The sequence below is a fragment of the Culex quinquefasciatus genome, chromosome 3 (genome assembly GCF_015732765.1).
Source record: "Culex quinquefasciatus strain JHB chromosome 3, VPISU_Cqui_1.0_pri_paternal, whole genome shotgun sequence".
Lineage (NCBI taxonomy): Eukaryota > Metazoa > Arthropoda > Insecta > Diptera > Culicidae > Culex > Culex quinquefasciatus.
Window position 1 is genome coordinate 131,677,163 of NC_051863.1, and position 12,514 is coordinate 131,689,676.

General features: G+C 39.3%; 1 protein-coding gene across 1 annotated transcript in view; it reads left to right on the forward strand.

Moving 5' to 3' along the window:
• The first annotated feature begins 2,654 nt into the window (after positions 1-2,654).
• Positions 2,655-12,514, forward strand: part of LOC6049586 (cAMP-dependent protein kinase type I regulatory subunit) — a 115,856-nt gene continuing 105,996 nt past the window's right edge. Inside the window, exon 1 of the mRNA XM_038259954.1 lies at positions 2,655-3,544. Within this exon, the coding sequence (XP_038115882.1) occupies positions 3,380-3,544 (165 nt within the window). The 5' untranslated portion in view covers positions 2,655-3,379. The remainder of the gene's footprint in view (positions 3,545-12,514) is intronic.

Genomic DNA, 12,514 nt, shown 5'->3' on the forward strand with positions numbered 1-12,514 from the left:
CGAGTCGGTCGAAGGCGATGCCGATTCGTTGGTTGAGGTGGAGGAAGAACCGTTGGTGCTCCCTCCACAACCAGAGGACCCACAAGTGTTGGTAAGGCGCAGTGGTAGGGAGCACGTGCCCCCAGGCAAGTATAAAGATTATGTGTGCAGTACCCTACCTGAAAAAGATTCCCAACCCAACCAGAACCGTTCCACCCCGATGATGGTCGAGCCTGACACGTACCGTGAGGCGATTGCTCGAGACGACAGCGACCAGTGGAAACGTGCGATGGATGCGGAGTTCGGAGCGCTGGTGGAGAATCGGACGTGGGAACTAACCGATCTGCCGAAGGGGAGGAAAGCTCTACGCTGCAAGTGGGTCTACAAACTCAAGACGAACTCGGATGGATCTGTTGAGCTCTACAAAGCCCGCTTGGTGATCAAGGGCTATTCGCAGATCAAGGGCGTCGACTACAGTGAGACGTTTTCACCTGTAGTCCGGTACGCTACCGTCCGATACCTGATGTCGTTGGCTGCCAAGTTGGATCTAAAGGTGCACCAGATGGATGCAGTGACGGCGTTCTTGCAGGGTGACCTGGGAGAAGAGGAGATTTACATGGAGCAGCCGGAAGGATTCACGGAATCAGGTGCCCCCACGAAAGTCTGTAAGCTGCGGAAGGCGCTGTACGGTCTGAAACAAGCCAGCCGGGTATGGAACCAGAAGCTGGATGCCGAGCTGAAGCGAACTGGGCTGAAGCGTTCGGCGTACGACACGTGCGTCTACTTCAAGCTGGAGGGCAACACGGTCCTTATCGTTGCCGTTTACGTGGACGATTTGTTGGTGTTCTCGAACAATCAGCAGTGGGTGACCAAGCTGAAGAAAGACCTGATGGCGCGATTCCGGATGAAGGACTTGGGCATGGCGAGCAAAGTTCTTGGCATGCGAGTGACCAGAGGCGAAGGCAAGGTGATGTTGGACCAGGAGCAGTATATCAACGAGTTACTGCAGCGATTCAACGTGGCCGAGTGTAATGCCGTCTCGACACCTGCTGATCCGACTCAGAAGCTGACCAAGGAGATGTGCCCGAGCACTGTCGAGGAACGGGAGCAGATGGCGAAAGTTCCGTTTCGTGAACTGGTAGGCGGACTGCAGTATTTGGCGCTGTCAACCCGGCCAGATATCTGCTACGCGGTGAACGCGGTCAGCCAGTTCAGCAGCAACCCAGGGAAGGCACACTGGATTGCGGCCAAGCGAGTGCTGCGGTACCTGAAGGGGACCAAAACGATGAAGCTGACCTACTCGAAGCTCGGAGACCAGGGCTTCGTCGGATACAGCGATGCGGACTGGGGAAACGATCCCGAGACCCGTCGATCGATCACTGGCTACGTCTACATGGAGGCTGGTGGTTCGATTTCATGGAGCTGCAGGAAGCAAACCACGGTGGCGCTGTCGACGATGGAAGCGGAGTACATGGCCGTCTCAGCTGCTACTCAAGAGGCACTGTGGTGGCGCGGACTGCTGAAGGAGCTGTTTGGTGTCGCTCAACCGGTCACGATCCACTGTGACAACATGAGCGCGGTGCACCTGGCGGAGAAGGAGATTGGCTACTCACCCCGGAGCAAGCACATCGATATTCGGCACCACTTTGTGCGCGAGAACGTCGAGGAGAAGCTAATCAAGCTGGAGCACGTCGCAAAGGAGGCGCAGAAGGCGGGCGTGTTCACGAAGCCGGTAGCTGTTTCAAAATTTCTTGAAGCACGGAAGGCTCTCGGAATTCACGGTTGAGGGGGGATGTTGGAGAAGCAACCGTTGAATTATTTATTAATTAGAATAGGCTATGACTTGGAGTGCAGCAATAAAACTATTCATTCGTTGTCTATCACTCGAACCTACAAGACCTACTGCCTTTAAGTTTCAACATTTCCCATGCTCTTAATCTTTATTCCTTCCATGGTGAATTGTGTTAAAAAACTAGTTCGCATTCGCATGGAGATGGTGATTTTAGCGGGTTGCAGACTGGATTTCGTCATGTATATGTGATAAATGTACCGGAACAGGGCATGAAAGCCATCTACCCGGTGAAAAATGTAGAACGGGGTAGGACAGACCAAAGAGTATTTAGAATATTTGCCAGTGTACCTTCTCATTTCCCTTCTCTCTGGACAGACTGTAACACTACCATCTTGTTCGACGCAGTCAGATGGTGGTCATACCACCGCTCTACCGTAGGACCACTATCGCGCTGTTTTGAAACAGTTTCGTTAGACAGTCGAGCTTCGAACTGTCAAAACATAGACTTTTATACATTTAATTTTAAATAAATAATTTCTACGTCATTTACGAACTCCGCACCATTGCTCCAGAACAAACCCAGGTGGCGAATCTGTCGTTGCGCAAATCAACAAACGCGCACACGGAGGGAAAAAATAACAACCAAAACATGGCCGAATCGAACAAACGTCAAATTTTGACGTCGTGACTCACGAAACTGTCTCCACGGGGAGCAGTCTTAAATTACGTGATGATTGTTGAGTTGGAAATTTTTATTGCATGACGATTTTGTATGGATTTTTCAAATAAAAAATATGATTAAAGAACTAAACACGTAACGTAATTCCGAGAAGCTCCCCTTTGTGACAGATCTCATTCATCCCATTTTCGTATGTCAGTCGAGTTTGCAAATTTCCAGCCAGCGATTCGCGAGATGTTTGCGTAAAGTCAAGTCAAAAGGTTCCACAGATTTTGTGCGGAGATCAATCCGTGTGATAGATTCTGTGTTCACGGTGCGCGCTCGGGTGTGTGTGTGCGTTTGTGTGCTAATATCGATAGTTTCGTAGGTGGACTTTAGTGGAAGCAACTAGATTTTGAAAGGTGTTGTTCAACTAGCAGTGGCAGCAGTGTGTGTTTTTTAAGAGGGAGGAACAAGGAAAAAACAACAAAACACGCACACACAACCAGTTCGTCGCGACTCACCTCGTCATTAATCAAAATCGCAGCAGTGATCGAATCGCAGAATCAATTTGCTTGCTCTCGCTCTGGCTGAAGTGGTGAAGTGTACTTTTTTCTTTTCCTAGCAGACATATTTTTCTCTAGTGCGCGAAATTACGCGAATTCCGTCGCGACCTGCCCCGTTTAGAGTAGCGTGTGTTGTGTGGAATCTGCCCCCACCGAATCCGGAGTGGCCACCGCCGTCGAGCAACAACAAAAAATAAACTCGTTCCTTCTCCCCTTTTCGGAACTCCGCGCGAGCCAGAGATTTGCAAAATTGCCCGCCGAGCGCCGGAACCGCCGACGGATCTAGCCCTAGATTCCTGCCAGGCCAGCAGAAGTGGAAGTGCTAGCGGAGGCAGCAGCAGCAGCGCCCGTCGGAGGAACCACGAAATCGTCCCCGCTGCGATTATGGCGTCCCTGCTAGAGGAGGAGCAGAGCCTGCGGGAGTGCGAGGCCTACATCCAGACGCACAAGATTCAGCGCGTCCTGAAGGACTGCATCGTGCAGCTGTGCGTCGTTCGGCCGGACAATCCGATCGCCTTTCTGCGGCAGTACTTCCAGAAGCTGGAACGGGTAAGTTCGAGACATGCTATATATGGAATCGGGTCCTCCTGGGTAGTAGTTTGGGGGTGGGGGTTGTGAGCGAGCTGCATCTCACAGAGCTTTGCCCAGGTTGCTGTCGTAGGAGTATCTGGGCTGTGAGCTACGGCGTTGCGATGCTGTTGTTGCAATTGATACAATTCGACAGGGTGGCCAGGTGCAGTGAGAAAGCAATCAAGTACAATTTTATTCTGTTTAGTGTCTTTGTAATACATTCAAATTTACACAATCGTTCCTATGGAAAAGAAGGTTTCAGGGCATTGTTATGCATTTAGAACCAACAAAAAAGGTCCTTAGTGATCACACCACGATTTGGTATCGGTATGCTCTTTACCGTTTCTAGTGCTAAATCTCTCCTTTAGAATGCATCTTGGCGCTTAAAATCTGGTGTGCGCTTTTTTGAGAAATATGAGTTTTAAAATTTCATCTTTTAACCTCAAAATAGATGTATCCTTTGACCCTTAGTCCAAACTAAATTAAAAAATGTGTGTTTGTTAAACCTCTAAAAGTGTTCAAAAATCACTTTTCTCTAAAACTTAAACGTGATTTGCTACGTTCAAAAAACTGATTGTTGAGGATTGGCACTGATGCTATTGACAAAATTGGGCGTAGAAGTCGAAGATTTCGAGATAAAATGTTGGTGTCTTTTACAAAGTTGCTTGGATTAGCATGCCCAATAAGTTTCTAGAAGACAAAAAGAATCTCAAAAATATTCCTGGAAGGTGAGAATTTCAAAACACCCTGATCGTGCACCACCCTAATTAAAAAACCAAGCCAAAAGTTGTTTCCTCTTATTTGCAACAACAGTTGTACTATAAACTGGTAATTTTTTTTGTGAGATGCAATCACACAAAGAATTCGAATCGATGAAAATAAATTTCTCTAAGTGTCACGTAATTAGCCTGTATGAAGATTTCTAGGCCCAGTGAAAAAAATATAATTTAACCCAAAAATTACGAACTTCTCGTCACAGTGTCCCGATGCAAACAATGATTGAGCTCGAGCTGCCAAAGCCCTGCGAAGTTTGTTAGATGACATATCGTGCGGTCAGTCAAAAAAACCAGCTGGAAGTCGCTTGACAAAAAACTTTTGCTATAAAGAGATAGGAAACCTGATCATACAAACGTCCAGCTACGATGTAAACCTAATTTGAATGTGTTAGTAAATTTCTGACTAGAAAGCCTTATTTTTCAACTGACGATACCTCGGAAACTATTGGTCCGATTTTCAATCTTAGTATTAAACTTTTTTTAAATTGTCTGATCTCTTTTAATAAAAATAATTTAAATTTTGAAAATCAACATTTTTTAAAAAGGTTCAAAAATAGATAATTTTTCTTATTTCATTTTAGACCAAATTATAAAATATTTGAAATGTTTTGAGCCTATAACATCTCATATTTTGTAATATTTTGTTTATTACTCTTCTAATCTAATCTAATCTTACCCTAGCGCAGCCATCCTTTCTAGTGCGTCCATCCCGAGAATTTCCGGGACAAAATTCCCGGGATATTTTCAAAACCGTGTATTCCTAAATCCCGGGATTTTTATGATTTGTCCCGGAAATTCCCGAAATTGAAAAAAAAAACAAGTTTTGGTTTGAAAATTCAGATGTTTTAGTGAAAATAGATGACAAGTTTAATACTTATAGTAATCGATAAGAATTTTAAAGCTTAAAAAATTGTATCCGGCATACATCAGCATTAATTTGGCTTATTACAGAAAATCCGCAAAATTCCTAGCGCCTAAGCTATTTATAAACTGTGGCCCGGAATTCCCGGGATTCCAAAAATATTTCTCCCGTTTCCCGGGAAATTCAAAACCCGGGAAAATTGGACGCCCTATCTTTCGGATGCATCCTGAAGAATGCTGGTCGATTACTCCCAATATCCTTCTTAAAAAAAGTAAATTACTTCGATTGCAAATTTGAAAATAGTAGTTTATGCAACAAGTTGCAAAAAGAGGATTTTTTCAGCACGAGTCGTACATTTATACAACGAGGTTCACCGAGTTGGATAAATACGAAAAGTGCTGAAAAAGTCAAGTTTTGCAACGAGTTCCATACAACATTTTTTGCAATTCCGAAAAACTCCCACTGAGTGAAATTTTAAGTCAAATTTTCATATATTAAGTCAATAAATCGTTTAAAAAAAAAAATGTTGAAAAGTATTACTTTTCGAAACAAGTGCTGAAAAGTTCAACTTTTCAGCACCCATTTCAGTGCTGAAAAGTAGAACTTTTCAGCATTTATTTTGAAAATATTTTTTGCAATTCCGTCATGAAACTACTTACTTTTCCTGTCATACTTGAACGACGAAATAGCCTACTTTTCTGTACCAAAAATAAAAGAATCAAATAGCAACACTTTTCAAAATAAATGCTGAAAAGTTCTACTTTTCAGCACTGAAATGGGTGCTGAAAAGTTGAACTTTTCAGCACTTGTTTCGAAAAGTAACACTTTTCAACATATTTTTTATTTAAGCGATTTATTGACAAAATACATGAAGATTTGATTTAAAATTTCACTCAATGGGTGTTTTTCGGAATTGCAAAAAATGATGTATGGAACTCGTTGCAAAACTTGATTTTTTCAGCACTCTTCGTGTACGACTCGTGCTGAAAAAATCCTCTTTTTGCAACTTGTTGCATACACTACTATTTAGTATTTTATGTCCGATTTTGATATTTAAAAAAGCGATTTTAAAAAAAATCATGTCTCCCTAACCAGATGTTGCACCATTAAGGCCGTTGCAAATATTTTTTAAAGTTAATGTCCCTCGACTCTGACCAAAGTCGAGGGGGGGCAAAAAAATTATTAAAAAGTATAAAAATTCAAATTACGAGCCATGATTTCAACATTTTGATGAAAAAAGTGTTTTAAAATGCATTATACACCTGTCCAGTTGTTTTGCCATCATTAGTTTCCAAAATATCTAAGTATTCACAAAAAATTTATTTTCTGCGAAAAATAAAATTTTTGCGATGGTGTACATTGGAATTTCATAAACATTCAAAACATTTTTAAACAAGCTCAAACATGCTAAATATGATTATCAATGCAGAAAAATGCTGTTTAGATTGTTTTCAGTTGATTTAACCTCTATTTTCATGGAAATTTTTAAGTTTTTTGGAAAAATATTTTTTTTGCCCCCTGATTTTTTAGACCAATTTTAAGGGGGGGGGGCGGGGGCACATAAACTTTGAAAAATATTTGCAACGGCCTTACCCCTAAAAATAAAAATAGATTCGAAAATTCAAAAATATATTTTGGGAATCCAACAGAAAACTCCTTCTCATAAATGCTTGAATAAAACTTTGTTTGAGGTGGGTTAGCATTTTAGTGTCTTTTGCTAAAAAGGTCCAAAAAGGGCCCACTTTTACATCTCAAGCACAAAATCAAATCTAGAACCAACCCAGTCCAACTCGCACGCGAAATACATGCGCCAATAATTTTTCCAATCAGCCCTCAATCACGTCATCTATTAAAACAGTATTCTCTGTATTCCCCTTGCAGTCTACAGTTTCACCTCAAACAGCGCATCTCTTATCAGTATCAACAGGGGCAATTCTACATGTTCCGTGTGCTGCACCCTCGCAAACTCAGAGTCCAACCAACCACTACCGAAGGAAGCCAACTCGGAAATCGTTCAATCTTGAATCTGCAGGGCGGGAGGGGCGAGGGGGGAAGCTCTGAAAAAGTTTTCATGGCCATCGGACGGCAGAGGCGCGGGATCAAAGGTTTATTGCAAACGTAAACGTTGCCGGACCTGGTTTGTTAGTGCTAATTAATGGCATTTGAGTCAGCAGCAGCTCGTGGCTCGTGCTCGGAACATTGGAAGATAGTTTCCTCAAATTTAAGATTTTCTGTCCGTTCGACTTGCACTTTTGCTTTGGAATTGCTCGAGAAAGGCAATTATAGTGCTTGACAAACCAGCTTGAAACGCTCGCCCTCGGTGGAGGGATTTCAAGGTTCTCGGGTATTAATTCCGTATAAGGAGAAACTATTCAGTTGGCACGACGATTCCAAGTGCTGCCAGCGCGGTGTGATTTTAGAGAGTGAGGTGTGCCCGCTCTTTTAATTATAACACGTGTGATTTCTGACTAAGAACTGACGTACTTTGCAGCGAATTTTTAGCAACTTTCTAAAATTGATTTAAAATTTTATAGCATGAAACTGAAAATATCTGTAGCCCTTATCAATACATGAAAACTGGCAATGCACACTTCACCTACAAATCAACAGATTTGCTTGTAATATTTCTGCCAATCAAGCTCGAACAATTAATGCTAAAAAATATAATTTACAAAATTGACAGACTTTTCACGACTAACGACAACTGCGGAATTTCGGTGAATCCTGTGAATTCAGAATAAAGTGAAATTAAAGGTGAAATTTAAATTTATAATTAAACAAATTCGTCCTCAATGTTATGAATCAAACAAAACTTTGCCCATTTAGTCCACCAAAGTCTCAATTCACTGTAAGGAATTGCCTACACAGAAATCTGTTGAAATCATTCGAAAATATCTAGAAAAGAGTTATTTTTTAAATTTGATGCTATTTTACAGTTTTTCCCCCTTCAAGTCTTCGTACTATTTTGGGAGCGGGTCATACAAAATGGGTATATAATTTTATGAAAATCTGAATCTTGAGAGAGAAATTTGCTCATCGACTTGATGTCTTCGGTAAAGTTGAAGGTAGTAATGAGCCTAAGTGATTTTCCAGGCTGTTTTTTTTTTGTCAGCCGATGATCCAATACCAAAATAATAAACATATTTCTTATTTATTATTGAAATTAAAACCCCACTTCTCCTCCCTTCAATAATTCGTCAAAAAATGAGAAGACAAAAAAACCTTTTGTCAAAAATTGAAAAATATTTCGACAAAAAATTGTGATTTTAGACTATTTAGGATACATGAAAACGTTTATTTTTCTATTTTTTTGTGGGGCATTTTAAGCTTTCCACACATTAGCAATTCTCAGAGATTTCGGTCATTCGATTTTTTTGTATTTTTTAATCCGGCTGAAACTTTTTTGGTGCCTTCGGTATTCCCACAGAAGCCATTTTTCATCATTTGTTTGTCCATATACTTTTCCATACAAATTTGGCAAAAAATAATATTAAGAAAAAAATACCGATTTCGCAGAGAATTGCTCAAATTTTAAATTTCAGTAACTCACATCAAAATTTACTTAATACTCAAAAAAGCATTATTCTAATGAAATTATTGGCACACAGAAAAAAAAGTTGAATTTTGGAATGTTGAATATTTGGTAGGTTGAATATTACCTCTTTTTTTGAGTAATATTACATAAAAAATGTGTAAAATTGTGATCCTGATGAATACTCATCACAAACTGATGAATATTCATCATTTTCTGAGGTAAAATTAATCATTTTTTTGACACAAAATCTGTCACAATTTCCTGATGAATATTACCATCATTTTTTTTTCTGTGTATTTTCGACAATAGCATGACTGTTACAATGTATTTAGCATTTTATAATACTTTTCGCTTAAAAAATATATAAATATAAAAATAAATGAACATTGAGCATGAAATTCAGTTCTACTGCTCAAACTAAAAAAAAAGATTTTTTCAGCTTATAGACAATTCTCTCATGGATGAACAAATCTTTTGAAAATATATTTTTTACTTATTCGATTCGTCCTGCCGCTCCACATACATGCAGAAGGCAAAGTTCGCTTCAAAATCCGGAATAACCGAACCACTGATTGCATTATAATAATGTTGACAATACATATTGATCAAGTGACAATAATTGGTGACACGAAGCGTTTATTGCATATTGCAACACAGTGATGCCTCAGTTGAATCGCGCCCTAAACATTCATTGTTGAAACATTTGCTGAAAACGATGGAGCTCTGGTCCATCGACTGTGTGGTCGTAATCTGGGCGATCCTTAATTGTGCAACGTCGGTTGGGGTCATTAATGCGGAGCAGTGTTTGAGCCCTCATAACAACTCTAACTTAGCGGGAACCTTTGGAGCGAACGGATATGCGCACCTCTTTCGAGCTAATTCTAACTTGATATCAGATAATGACAAGGTTTGTGTTGCCTTCTCATCCATCCGCAACGGAAACATATGGAATATTACAATTAACTATGGAGCGGAGGCAGGCGACAAGATCAACTCGCTTTTAGCCGATTTTGTGCAGTTCAGTACGTTTGGACTCCGGGATTCGGAAGTCATTTTCATAGAGACATGTAACGAAACTGCAAGATTTGGTTTTGAGGAGTCCGGTGGTCCCGCGGAAATATGTTCCAATTATGAAGACATCATCCGCTTCAACGGGTCGGTCAATATATCCGTTCAGGTTGCGTTTCAGATGGCAGCTTTGGAGGTAGAAATATTTTCTAGTTGGTACGACGTTTATCGAATGTTTGGACCTCCGATGATTAGGAGTTATGCGAAAAAGAATCGAAGAAAAAGCAATAGAAATGACAGTGGAGCGAAGAGTTCATTCGGTCCGGGGTTTGGCTTGTGGTCATTTTGCACAATGTTGATCGCGGTAGAGTTGAAAAACTGGAAAATCCTCTAGATGTCCTGCCTTGCTATTCCGCTTACTGCAATAAACAAGGTCCGAAAAAGGGAAATAGGTAGTGTCATTGCATATAAACCTAACTTTAGGTTCATGATATAACTCTAGAATTTGTAATTGTTTCATGTGCATCTATTCTTCGTCGATAATAAACGTACAATTGGTGAACTGGACTAAAAAACTTGTTTGTGTTGTTCCAAAATCATAACTGATAAGCTGCCAGCTAATCCCACACATAACGAGTTAGTTTCAGATGGGGCCAAATGACCATGACTACGCGTAGCATTGGGAACAAAACACAAAAAATACACACGCATGTCAGGGTCAAAACAAACAAACACCACAGAAACCAGGCTTAATCTGATTGATAACCTTAAAAGTGGGGAACGGTTCCGGTGGAAACTGGAAACGATGCCAAATTCGGCAGACACACTCGACCCAAACCAGATTCCAAACAAATCGATACCTTTCCTGATAACGACTTTTTGAAATCTTTTCGACGTACGCCACCCACCTTTGGGGCGTTACCTTTTTTTCGGGATGCTAAAAGCACAGACAAACAGACGTAAATCTCTAGTTATTTCAACGGTTAATTTGAATGTGCGCGGAAACTCACCATGGTGATTTTGAATTCACCACACCCGTGCGATTGACAGTTGCGTTAAATTGTACGCACGCACACTATCGTTTGTCTGTGGTAAAAGGTAAAGAGCAAAAAAAAAAAAATAAAGAAAATCCGTTGAATCCCACGTTTGCATAATGGATTAAATTTGCCAGTAAGGCTGCCGGAAAAGGGATTGGGACTTTTGCTTCCTTTTTTTCGGGGATTCCTTTTGATCCACTGCTCCAAGTTTTTTGGGAGGTTTGGAATCTTGGATAGGCACTAAATTCAAATTTTAAAAACATCTTTTTACTGTGCCCTTTGTGGATTAAGCTTCTGTAGTGGGTGGTGGCTGGCTACTGCGATGGAAGTGATTGCAAATATTTAATAACGGGTTTTGCAGAGAAGCACATGTGGGATCACTTTTAGCTCTGTGGGAGGCAGACTGTTTGACGACTCGGTGTGTATATTATTAGCTTTGCTATATTCATATTGTTGCACCTGAGCATTAATCAGTAGAGATGAGTTGTCACTGCGTTTGAATAAAAGACACACATGGACGATATTTTTGCAATGCATAGAGTTTTGATTTCCATGGTCCTCGAAAAACGTTTAAAAATTGTTGGGTGGATGCAGTTAAAAAAAATCATGTTTAATGCTTTTCAATCATTATACTCCTATTTTGAAATGTATGATTACATTTTCATTGCATTCTGATTTAATTTAGATATAAAATTCTCTTTTAATAAAAAAATGTTTTTAAGTTGAGTTAGAAGATTTTTTTAATCACAACAATATTTTTAATATTTGATTTTAAAATCAGAACACATTTTAAGTCAGATTAATTGGGTCACGAAGAAGTTTAAACCTCTCACTGAAGAAATTTTGAAGTTTTTCATTTAAAAATATTTCCGAAATCCTGGAATTTTTATAAATGTTTCAAAGACGTAGAAATAGTTTCAAAAAAGAAATAATTTTAAAATGAAAATGTTGCTCTTAGTGAACAAGTGACCCATTTTGTTTATTACACATTCAAAAAGTATAGTAAATTTGTAAATTTCCCTTAAAATGACATGTCTATCAATTTTTTACAGTTTAATCAAGCTTATGCCCCTTCAAAATCTTCAAACAAAAATTAAGAAAGCACAAACCAATTATTGCTGAAACATTGAATTTCCATAGAAAACTATTTTGAATATACATTGTATAACGTTTGTTTCGTTATTTTTAATCGAACACTTTCAGGCTTTTAACCAATTTCGAATTTTGGAACCGCAGACCGCTATAAAATGTGAAAATCATTTTGAGACATTTTAGTTTATTTTTTTTCAAAAATAAGGCTCAAAATTTTAAGTATTGTTTAAAATAGTTGATGTTCATGAATTAAGAATCGGGCGTCAAAACTTTAAGCAGGAATTCTGATAATGGAATTTTTGCATCCTGTAGAAAAAAAATAGAACTGAGGATGAAGAACTTTTAATAATAAATCAAAATCATCTTTTAAAAAATTATCTCTGCAAAACATAAAATTACCTTACAAAATTAAAAACTTTTTTATACAATGTATTTTAAAAAAGCAGATACTCAATAACTTGTTTTTTTTTTTACATTTGATCAAATGAGATTAATCTAACTGCTTAAACATTTTGAATTCTGGGACCAAGAATTGGAAAAAGTCGTTCTGGTCTATTAATTAAAATAGTAGGTTTACGTATATTAAAAAACATGTATAAATATTATTTTAAAAAGTTTCAAATAAATAAAAATATTTAT